The sequence below is a fragment of the Bactrocera oleae genome, chromosome 6, assembly GCF_042242935.1.
Source record: "Bactrocera oleae isolate idBacOlea1 chromosome 6, idBacOlea1, whole genome shotgun sequence".
Taxonomy (NCBI): domain Eukaryota; kingdom Metazoa; phylum Arthropoda; class Insecta; order Diptera; family Tephritidae; genus Bactrocera; species Bactrocera oleae.
Window position 1 is genome coordinate 14,347,426 of NC_091540.1, and position 12,689 is coordinate 14,360,114.

Genomic DNA, 12,689 nt, shown 5'->3' on the forward strand with positions numbered 1-12,689 from the left:
ACAAAAAACAATACAAACAGATCAATAAATAATAATTACAAAAACACTGAATATTAAAAATCGAATTAAGGTAGTTAGAGAAAAATAGATTAATATCTAAACAAAAGCAAAAAAATAAAAAAATGAAAAATGTATAAAAAAAAATATAAATAAAATAATAAGAAAAATATAAATAAAAAAAATTATTAAAAAAATTAAAAAAATAATAAAATAAAAATTAAAAAAATAATAAAAAGAAATATTTTAAAAATAAAACAACTAAAAAGTGTAACAAGTATTAAATATTAAAAAATTAGTTTAATAATTATAAATATTTTTTATTTTTACTGCAAAAATAAGGTAAAATAGAACAGCAAAAGAAATATACAATTAAAAAATCAAATATTAATAATTAAAGGACTTTAAAAAAATTACAAAATTAAATAAATAAGTAAAAATCTTAAAATAAATTAAACAATAAAAAATTTAATTAAATAACAACAATAAATATCAAAAGAAATTAGTTTAAATAATAAAAAATATATTATATTAATATAAAAAAACTAAATATAAATAAATTATATTAATTAAATTAATTTTTTTTTTAATATTCTTTTTTTTCAAATAAGAAATTAAAAATATGCATGTTTAAATAATCATAACATATATATTCAAACAGTTATTTCTCTGACTTTAAGGAGTTAAAAACAAAAAAAAAATTTAAAAAGTTTATCCATAATAAAAAACAACCTAAAAAAATTAAACAATAAAAAAAAATATAAAAACAAAAAACATTCAAAATAAAAGAAAATTGGTTTGAATAATTTAAATAAAAAATTAAAAAAAAAACTAGACTAAATTTTTTTTAACAAAAATAAATAAATAATAACAAAGCATGATTACTTAATCATAATAATTTTATAATTTTGCTCTGACTTTAAGGAGTTGAAAAATATGAAGCATATAAAAAATTTAGCAACTTAAAAAAAAATTAAATAATAAATCAATAAAATAAAATTAAAAAAAACAAAAGAAATTTTTTTAAATATTTTATATAAAAAATATTAAGATAAAAAAGAATATTAACATTTTTTTTTTCAATTTAAAAATTATTAATATTTCTTATTCATGTTTAATTTTATCATAATATATTCCAACAGTCCTTTCTCTAACTTTGAGAAGTTAAAAAGAGTTAAAGATATGAAAAAAATAACAACTAAAAAAAAAGTTATGAAAATAAAAAAGTGAAACAAATTAAATAAAAACAAGTAAGGAAGGGCTAAGTTCAGGTGTAACCTAAAATTGTATACTCTTGCAATTTGCCAGGATCAAAGCTGGGGAAATACCTTATGTACAACGACACATTGTTATTAGAAAAACACGCTCTTTCAATTTCATTAAGATAACTCATATATTGACCGATTTATGCGGTATAAAGTCAGCTGGAAGTTCGAAAATCTTTCTATTAGGTATATGGGGGCTAATTGATCCGATTCAACCTATTTTTGAAGTACATACATACTATTATCAGAGAAGGATTTTTTCCGAATATCTATAATATATTTCACTGATTGCATTTGTATACTGAAAAGTGTAAGAATCAGTTGGTATGAAAAGTAGGCGTGGTTGTTAACTGATTTCGCCCACTTTCGCACTATAATCTAGAAATTTCAGAATATTACGTACCGAATTTGGTTGAAATCGCTAGGTCCCAAGATATGGGTTTTCACATAAATATGGGCCGTGCCACGCCCCTTGTCCAAATTTGACACCGGCTCCTAAAAAGCCTTTTTGTAACACCTCGGGTGTAAAATTGTATGTCTCGGGCGCATTTAGTTATAGATTTATCGCACTTTTAGTAGGTTTTAAAAGAACCGTTATGTGGGAAGTGTGCAGAGTTATAACACGAATTCACCCATTTTCACAGGGTATGTAGGGATGGTAAAAACATTTACCCTGAGCGAACTTGGTTAGTATAGCTTGAATGGTTTAGGAGATATGTACATTAAGCTTATTAATGGGCGGGCCACGCCCACCGTTTGAAATATGTGTAGCAAGTTTCATCGAGACATCAAATTTTACTCAAGTTATCGCTTGCACGAACGGACGGACGAACAGACAGACAGTCACTCAGAATTTAACTTGTCTAGTCCTCTTGATCATTTATATACTATACATAACTCCATATCTATCTCGATTAGTTTTAGGTGATACAAACAACTGTTAGGTGAACAGAACTATTATACTCTCTAGCAATAGTATAAAGAAGATAAGTTCTATAAATAAATTTAATTTCAATTAAAATTTTTTATTTTGTTTTTAGAAAATATAAGAAAAAATTTGAGGTAGTGTAAAAAATTTAAAACTCCTAATTAGTTATATCCTTTTGCGAATTTCAAAAAATCGATTATTTTGCATATACATATATTTCAGATTATTTTGCATATATGTATATATGTACATATATTATGGAACGTTATCCAAAAATTTTAAGTTGATCCGGCAAATCGTTTCGGAGATATGAGCGTATTTGAAGAATTTTTTAACTCCGTGTAATCGGCACACATTTCTTCGAAAGGACTAAACCGATCGAACTTAATATATAATATAATATATCGAAGAAATAAGATATTTTATAATAATTTCAATTTTGTAAATCACTCTGATGTATAATTTTATTCGCAAAAAAGCACTTTTAATTAAGGATTAAGGGGTCCAAAATGTGTGTAGATGTATTTAATTATTAAATGTGTTTTTTTCTGACTTGCAAGTGGATATAACCCATTAAATCTTTTAATATAACAGTGCTGTTACTTTTCATTTAAAAAAATAAGCGCTACAATAAATAAAAAATATATATTCAACTGCAACTGATATTAGAAAGTCGTAAGCGTTAATACAAAACAGTAAAATGCATACCAAACAACAAGGAGCAGAACCGAACTGGTTATGCCAGCTTTCAAAAAACTATTGAAAAGTCAATTAAATAAGCTAGCCGCAGTATATGCTGCATACTTAACGCTAAAACAAGCTAACAAAATATATGTAGGAGCATCTAAAAGCTAAAGAAATGCCAAGAGCATTGCTAAGCTTACCTTCTTCGTCTGTATTGAGCAAGGGATCGAACGCCTCCAGCACGCTGACGCGAGAACTGCAACACATAAAAGATAAAGCATTAAAACTACAATTGTAATCAAATCTATGCAAGCGCACGAGGCGCAAACATACTCATCCTCCTGACTCAGGTCAATCAAATCGTTGCCGGTGCGTGGCGGTTTGCGCGCAGGCGGCGTCTGACGGCGCAGACCAGCAGCGCCAGCCCCAACCGCACCGCCATTGGATGCAATCGCGGCCGCAGCTGATTGCGACTTGCTAAGCGGCATAGGCGCCGCTGTGGCTGCGATATTGCTTGCGGCCGCAGCTGTTATATGCGGTGAGCCGTAGTAGGGCGTAGAGCTGCCAGGCAAAGCGCCATATTGAAAACCATAGTGTGAAACCGTTGACGGAAATTGTGGTGGCGTAAAAGCGGCTGTTGCGGCGGCGGTAGGTGGCGCGCTCTGTGTATAGTTGGCGGCATGCGTTGTTGCAGCAAAACCGCCCACTGTGGGCACATAACCAGCACGCGCTGGTGGATATGCCACACCGGCCGGCATAATGGCTGCCATATATTGTTGTTGTTGTTGCTGTTGTTGTTGATAATACTGCTGTTGCTGCTGTAGCGGCATATTATAGAGTTTCTGCAACTCTTCGCTAGTAAGCGGCACTTTCTGCTGCTGCTGCGCCGACGTTGGCGTAAAAGGCACCAATTGCATGCTATTGCCAGCACCAGCGCCACCAACAGCAACAGCAGCAGGACCCGCAGCATAATGCTGCAAGGCCGCGGCGTTGTGTGTAGGCGTGCCAACGTGCCGATAAGCCGCTGCAGCAGCATGCATAGGTGTAATGGGCGCTGCCGCAACGGGACCGAAAGGCACCAAAGCAGTTTGTGGCGTTGTTGTTTGCAACTTCTGTAAATCTTCGATTAATTTCTCAAACGTATATGATTGCGCCTCCTTGGAGGTGGGGCTAGAGAATGAAATGAGATCACTTTCGAGCAGCGTCGCTGGTGGCGTTTTGGAGCGTTCCCGTGACGCCGCCGTTACAGCCGCCACATTTAAGGACACATTATTATTGGCCTCCGAGTGACGACGACTGGGTGGTATCGGCGGCGGCGCCGCGGCTGTAGCAATATCATTTGAATTGCCACGCGATTGCTGGTAACGCGTGCGCAATTGCGCATAGAAAGCCTTCGCCGATTCGGTCGATTGCTGTCGCTGCGGTGCGGAATGTATCGGTTGAAAGGAAGGCGACTGCGTCTGTGCGCGTTCGCTGTAATAATGTGCGGCAGTGCCATACTTTTTGACACGACGATAATCGTCGAGCGCCTGTTGCTCCAAACTCAAAGCGGTAGCTTTGGCCAAATCATCTTGAAATTGTTTATCGTAATCGACCTCCGATTGATTGGACATGTTCAAGCAGTCAGTCGGCTGTGTTGGCTGTGGCGAAATATGGAAAGATAAGAAAGGAAAAAATTTATTAAAGTACATCAAAGATATAAGCTTTTGTGAAAAATTAAAAAAATAAAATGTATTGTACTCTATATTAATGCTTAATTTTTATTCTGCATGCGCAAATATTTTGTGTATTTGGCATTTAAGTGTTTGATTAACAATTAACGTCTGCATTCGAAATGCCTTCCAACAACACCTCTGCTAGCGAAATGTTGTGTTGGGTTCCCAATACACTACAACTGCAGCTAAAATTCCAACGAGAACCCCACAAAAAGCAATATACAATAACAACAACGTGCAGTCATATAGCCAACAGCATTTAATCAGTTTGTAGCGATTAATTTTGATAATATTCGTCGCTGCTTTTATCTAATTGAAGCTATAAAAACAGCATACATATAAAAACAGACACATACGCCTACACCAAATATATATACATATATATATAAAGTATATATGTATATATAGCATGTGTATACATAGATACAAAATTATACCATATATGTATGTAGATATGTTTATGGTAACGAATGCAAAGTAAAGTGTGAAATGTTAATTGCCATTGGGAACAGATAAAGCACCACAAGTACAGGTGAGTAAATAATAACTATCCGTGGCAATACATAACGTTCACTAATGGGTGCTCTATGCAGAAAAAACTATAAAATTTGTAGGAAATGTAATTGATAATCAGTCGGTGTTGGTTACATGGGCTTCACGGCTGCAAAAAAAATCATTTTTTTAAATATTTTTTGTTGTTGTCTATAACATGTCTAGCATATTGTCCTAAATTCTCAAGTTGATTCAAGTAACAGTTTTGGAGATACAGCATTGAAAAGTTGCGCGCTCGAGGTCAGCTTAAATATAGTCACATATAACTTTACATACGTTTTTCTGAAAACTGTATTTTCAAAGTCGGTTTTTAAGATTTCTCGCGAACTTCTCAAGCGTTCTTAATAAAATTTGGCACAACTCTTCGAGATATAATTTACAAAGTCTTGCAAAAAGGATTTTTGTGTTGTTCAGTTACAACAATTAATAAAAAAAAATACATCGAGAAATTTTCACCAAAATTTGCATTTTTTTGTAAAAACGTCTGCCAAAAATACAATTTTCATTTTTGTTTTGTTTTTCCTTCTGTCAATACCTAGTTTATGGTCTTAAAAATACGTTTTTTTCCTTTTTACTTTTGATGAACTTGTAAGAGGTTCGGCTGTCAACGCGAAGACACCTTTTTTGCGAGGATCTACCGGAATTACGTCATAATGGGCAAGTTTTGAATATTTTCCTTTGAAAATTTCACAAATCTTTGTAAAATATAATATTAGATCAGTGTAAATAATTTTTGAAAACACAAAAATTCATAGTTGGATGAAACCATCGGAAATGAAAGATATAATAAAATAGCAAACATTAAAGCAAAAATAATGATTGGTCGATTTGAAGTCGAAAAACGGAAGGGGGGTGGCGTGATTGATTTTTAAGGGTTAGAAATGGTCTTATAGAAAAACATTATGTGGCAATGTTGTAGGTAAAGAAAATATCTGAAAATTTTGTATATATGATAGACTTTTTTCACATAACCTCAAAATTTGCATGAAAAATTCCAATATTTAAGTTTTTGTGTTATTTACTTTTATCTTGTACAAAATTTTTTTTTCTTTTATGAGATTTGCTGTAAACTTACTTTAAAATCGAAAAATAAAACTCTAATTTTCAATTTTATATAGGAAGTAGGCGTGATTTTGGTCCGATTTTGCACTTCAATGTAGGAAGATCAGGATAATATTACCTTCCGAATTTGGTTAAAATCGGTAGAGTAGGTCCCGTGATAAGGGTTTTGACCTAAATGTGGGTGGTGACACGCTCATTGTTTTAATTTGACATTGGCTCTTCTGAAGCCCGCTTGTATCATCTTATGGATAAAATTTAATGTCTGTGGCGCATTTAGTTATTGATTTATCGCGCTTTTAGCACTTTTTAACAAAACCGTTATATGGGGTGAGGACGTGGTTATAATCCCAGTCCATCGATTTTCACACTGTCGGTAGGATTTGACCTTAGCGAATTTGATTATTGTAGCTTTAGTGGTTTATGAGATATGTACATTAAAATATTTAGGGAGCGAGGCAGCGCCCATTTTTTCAAAATTTGTATACCACAGCTGCCCCTGGCAATCCCCTGTACCATATTACAGTTTAATAATTTTAAATAATAAATAATTAAGTTTATTATTGGCGTTTTGTGTCCAGGGTTCGGGAAAATATCACAATCCATATTTTTTTTTTTGAGGACCTACAAAGATTCCAGTTTTTATTTTCGCCTCTGAATGCTTTGGAAAAAAATTCTTTAAATATTTGAAAGCTTCGGTATCATGACTAAGAGCCTTTATAAATTGTTTAAGAAGACGCAATCTAATATGCAATGGCGGCATTAATATAGTTTCAGGATCGACAAATGCTTCACATTTAATATGGATCATTCCATGTCAAATCGACAAATAGTTGGACGCGACCCCACCAATTCGAATGAATTTTGGTGGAAAGTTTTGTCTTACCATAAAACAAAGCTCTGACAAAGAAAACATTTTTTAAAAAATTGTTCCTAAGAGCTATGCAAAATTGAAAATTTCACTGTTTTTCCGATTTTATGAGTTTATTTATTAAATACGTCAGAAACTACTGTATGCTAAATAAAGAACGGTGGTGCGTTTTCAGACGACACTGAGAGGTAAGAGCAAAAATTTTGAAAATTACCAAAATTAAAAAATTTAGAATTTTTCAAAATCGTAAAAAGTAACCATGGCAGGAAAATTTTGGCTTACAAATTTTTTGTATTATACCTCTAACATATCTAAAAAAAAAATCTGAAATTTTTGGATGTTTTTTTTTTTGTTTCAAAGATATGAATTTTTTGAATTTTGGCTAATAGTCATATCATTTTCCTACTTCGTAATCGGTACGTACGGGCTAATGTTTTTGTGAGCAGCATCAATCCGACTATCCCACAGGCAAAGATAACAGTAGTATTTAGTAAACCCATCTTGCATTTCAGTCAAAAAGACACTATCTTGAAGTCTCCGATAAAGTGCCACTTGTATTCCATATATTTAATTGCCGTTAATAGCATTTTGATACTGTTGTTATTTTCTTTGTATGTCAAAGGAATAGATAGAAATTTGTTCCCATTGTGTAGTAAAACAACTGTTAGACTTTTTGCGGGGCTAACAATAAAAAGGCGCCATTCGGTTGTATGACAAGGAAATCCGATTTCTTCAAATAAACCTTTTGAGTCATGACAAAAACAGAGTCCATCTTCCTTACTGAAGAAACAAGAAACTTTTTCATGTCGTTTTCTTCGCTGGGATATTCGAACATCAGAATTCGGTAAATTCCATTGTTTTAATCGCGATACCAATAACTTTGCGTTATTTTTGAATATATTAAAGTCTCTTATTAAATCAACGAAATCTTTAGAATTGATAAGGCATGACATTTTTGGTTCAGATTCCAGAACTAATGCGGAATGCAGGCGAAGACGGACATTATATAGGCGCGAAAATCAAAAATGTTCAAATCGCTGCAATTGCTTAAAAAGCAAACATATTCGATTGGTTTCACCCTTTCCCATATATATTTGCTGTCTATAACCAGAATATATTAAATAAAGCCCATGCGCCAATAAAATTTTTTTTTTGTTGATCTGTGTTAAATTTTGTGGAGATATCTTGTCAAATAAAAAAATTTTCCATACAAGAACCTGATTTTTATCGGACAGTTTGTATGGCAGCTACATATATGTATAGAGCATACATACATATATGTAGCTGCTCAAAGTTTTATGCACTGAACTTAATACTACATAGATATGGTACATACACATGTACATACGCAAATCACATACAGTTATTGCGACATGATTTTTATCATCTCAAGCATTTAGAAAAAAAAGCCAATACGCAGCATATAATAATCGTCATTCATAGATATGTACATTTATTAATAAAGACATTAATTAAAATAAAGCACAAAGTTTTACTTTATAAACCACAAGTCACATGTATGCACATTTTACCAGCTGTTCAAGTAGCACTGCATTTAATAAAAAAAATTGCCTTATCGCTGCAGCACGCTTTTCAATTGCGTAAAAACACAGAAGCGAGACTAATGCATGAAACACATAAATATTCAAATACGCACGTTATTTTCGGCACAGTTGTTTAGACAACAGTACGACTTCATCGCAGCAGGCTTCCACTGTTGCTAAATTAAAACCATATCTAATTTTGCCGACGACAATAGCCAGCTGTAGTGTTGCCACTAATATGTGAAATGTAAAAATATTCAAGAAGCATAAAATAGCACTGATATAACATTTGTAATAACAATTTTAATTTCAAGCAATGAATCGATCAATTTATTAATTTTTTGCACAAAAAATTTTACTTTGAACAAAGCATTTAAATTTCATTGAAGTGAAAAATGAAGTTGTGTACATCAGCTGTTTGATATGTCGCTGCTGTCTACTAAATATTCATGAAAGCTTAAGCCGCAAGAGACGAGCTCAAACCTCGGCAGAATTCTGCCGCTACAACAATAACAACCACATCAAACCACAAGACTGATAAGTCTTGAACTAAGTAGGTTTTGAGGCACAGAACCTACTTTAAAAGGGGCTGGTAGAGATAAGGAATTGCAGTGCTTGTAAAGCAAATGAGGAAAAGATAATTACAAGCAGTACGTTTAAAAAATAATAATTCAAAGCTACAAAAAAATGTAAATAAAAAAAAAATGTATTAAATTAAATAAAAAAATAATTAAAAAAAAAAAAAACGATAATGATTTAATACAAATATAAAAAAATCGTCACATTAAAAAAAATTAAAAATGATTAAAATAAATTTAAATATTTGTAAATATTAAAAATATAGATATTAAAAAACAAAAAAAAAAAAGATTAACAAAATCATTATAATTAAAATAATTAATATAGTGCGTTAAAAAAAATTAAAAATGTAAAAATTAATATAGCAAAAATTAAATAAAAAACAATAATATCGTATTAGTCTACAATCGTATAGTATTGCTACTATTTTCTATATATCAAAAAATCATTTAACTACATTTTCCATACCAAAAAAATTATTCTCAAATTATCAACTCTTTCGCTGGCGTAAATACAATTGTAAGCATATGTCATACCTGGAGCCTTCAGTATGTATGCACTCATAATTGATTATATTCGTCCATTATTTTCTATTTTATTCCATTTTACTTCCAAAAACAATTTCTCTATTTACTTTTACTTCAGAATCGAATCCAATCAATAGTATTGAATTGAAAGAAATTGAGTTGACGGCGGCTACATAGACTTTACGTCTATTTTTAGGTCAAACATTGACAATAAACAGACGTTTCACGAACAGAGAAAATATATCAATGAAATCGGCGTGGCACAACAATGCGCTAACAAAAACAATGTCGACGTAATAATAAACTTATAAAAGAAAAGAACCAACCGCAATGCAATTCTTGCGATGGGTTGATGCAGATGGTATATGTGAAAGTATTAAAGAACTTGAATGTATTTGTAAACAAAATTAAGTCAATAAAGAGCTTGTGTATATGTATGTATATATAAAAACCAAAAATACAAACATTTTGCTTACGATTTGCTAAAATTGATTGAAACGCAAGCGGCTGCTAGTTTATTATTATTGTTGTTGTTATTACAGCTGATAACGTACTGGTTTTGTGGGAATTCATATCTACTCTGTAGATTTGTAATACATATGCCGTTTAAGGCTGGTCAAAGCTTCAATCAAACGCATATGCAATGTGTGGAGGCAGGAAGTTTTGAATGTAAAATGAGGTTTATTGTACTGCGATTGATAAGGTAGCAGCGTTTTGTTTATTTTATTTTGCAACGTATTTGGTTTTTTGTACATTTATTTTTGTTTTTAATAATGAATATAAATATTTTTTGCTTATATTTTATATGTCATTTATAGCAAAAGCAATATTCTGCTGAATAGTTATGTATATGATTCGCGACTAATCAAAAAACAAAATTTGTAAAAAAAAAAAAAAAAAAAAAAAAAAAAAACAACACATGTGCCTTTTGAACATTCAGAGAATTTGCGATGATATTACTTTCAAACTCAAGTTGAACAAATGTACAAAAAATTATTAAAATATCGAATTTCCAAGCAAGCAATATATGTAATTTGCGCATATGAACATATGATATATCCATATTTTGCAAATAAAGCTCCAAAAGACTGCAAACGTTGGAAAAGTAACTTTAAGTCAAGCTAAAATAACATACAAAATAAAACATTAACAAAGTATGTCACAGCTTGGAGAAATTAGCAACTAAGTATGTGTTTAAAATCGTTAGAGCAAAGCATTTACTAACTAACTAATGCGGCAAACATAAATTTCAAATGGTCTATTGTTGCACGTCGTTGGCCAACACATCAAAAATAACAACATTTTAGTGGAACTAATTGCGCCTGCTTACATTCTTATAGATGTATGTATGTATATATAGTTGTATGCCTATTATAACTAGGCTAACTTAGTAGCATGAGGATAGGTGCGTGACATTTTAAGACAATCACTCAGGTACTCACTGACTAAAAGGCGTCAACGTCATGCACATGCATACACACATATATATATATATACAAGTATATATAAATGTGTAAGCAAAGAAAGTGCGATTATAGCAACCGGCTTGCAAGTTTTGCAAATATCCGATTACCTTCTCTACTATGGAATCGAAAAAACGTTCAAATATAATATATGTATGCAGGTAAACAGAAACGTTCTACGCCACTTCTACAATAACAACGACTAATCAAGAAAAAATACACATAAATACATATGAAAATATATGTATGCATACACATATAATAGCGATAAATCGCCAACGACTTGGCCATTGCAGCAATAACTTACCTACTTAAATTTTGGAAATGTATACGACGGCTGCTTTGTACATATGTACGCACATATAGGTATATGTAAATGTTCGCGAATATATGCAAGCAGTTAGTTGGCTGTCTCCGCGTTTCTAGAGTCCTCTTGTCCAGCATACGTTGCTATACGTGCTGGCGTGTGCCGCTTTGTGCTTCAACTCTTTCTTTGATGAAATATTACAGTCTTTTGTTTCACAACGCTTATAGATAAAGGTGCATTTGTAATTAATTTTCACTCTCCTACGTCACAGCACTTCACTATTTACATATGTATGTCGCTACTGTTGAAGATTTTTAGTTTTTTATTGCTTGCGCTGTAATATTTACTTATGTTTTAACTTGTCTTACAATTTCCAGCGAATGTATACACTTCTACAGCGTTTAGATATTACTTTTCTGTTCGGAAACCAATAAGTATTCTTTTCACCACGTTCAATTACAAATTATATCTTAGGCTTACTTTATAAAAACTATCTGCACTTTTTCATTTCTTTCTAGTAGTTTCGTGTGGAAGAATACCACGGCTGTTTGCCTAATTTGGTCACCAGTGTGTGGGGGTCATGTAAAAACCAAGTTAATAAAAAATTGCAACAAACTTCAATGAAAAATACAAAAAAAAATAATCAACTCGCCACCAATTGACGTTTCTGACTGAATGGGATGAAATTTTTTGCAGAGAACGAACAGGCGGAGTAGTAGAAATGTCAAAAATCAATTGACAGCTATCACCAATTTTATATTGCACTATTCGTGACAATCAATTTGTCCCTCAATCAGAGTTGTCAAGACATTTTATTATTTCCATTAAAAAAATATTTTTAACATTTGAGACGTAAAGAAATTGTATGCTTACTCAGAAATTTATAAGAATAATATTTAAATGTTTGTCACGAGTGCTTTAATTCATAATGTCAAAATCTACCGTTTCGTTTTGTTTTTTACGCATCAAAATTTTAAAGATTTCAATCCATGACTTCATTAGAGCGAGCTTCCTCCTACGAAAAAAATATTTAATCCCTAATGTCAGAGACATTTTTTTATGTGTTTTTCCTCATGAATTTTTTGTTTACATTTTGATGATTTAATGCATGATACAAACCAATTATATAAGGTTGTATCGATAGATGTCAAAATCGGCCGTTATTTTATATATTTTTTTTTTTCATTTTCAGGTTGAT

General features: G+C 31.8%; 1 protein-coding gene across 3 annotated transcripts in view; it reads right to left on the minus strand.

The window, feature by feature from the left end:
- The window catches only part of Pi3K68D (phosphatidylinositol-4-phosphate 3-kinase catalytic subunit Pi3K68D), a 49,226-nt gene extending 37,031 nt beyond the window's left edge, over positions 1-12,195 (minus strand). Inside the window, exons 1-3 of one of the 3 annotated variants that reach the window (XM_036360618.2) lie at positions 11,496-12,195; positions 3,208-4,514; positions 3,075-3,130 (exon numbers count right to left, since the gene is read on the minus strand). In XM_036360618.2, coding sequence (XP_036216511.2) covers positions 3,075-3,130; positions 3,208-4,487 — 1,336 coding nt within the window. In that variant the 5' untranslated portion in view covers positions 4,488-4,514; positions 11,496-12,195. Of the gene's footprint in view, positions 1-3,074; positions 3,131-3,207; positions 4,515-4,614; positions 4,751-11,491 lie in introns of those variants that run through there. The other 2 variants (XM_014235955.3, XM_070112053.1) reach the window with 2 other exon arrangements.
- Positions 12,196-12,689: the final 494 nt, after the last annotated feature.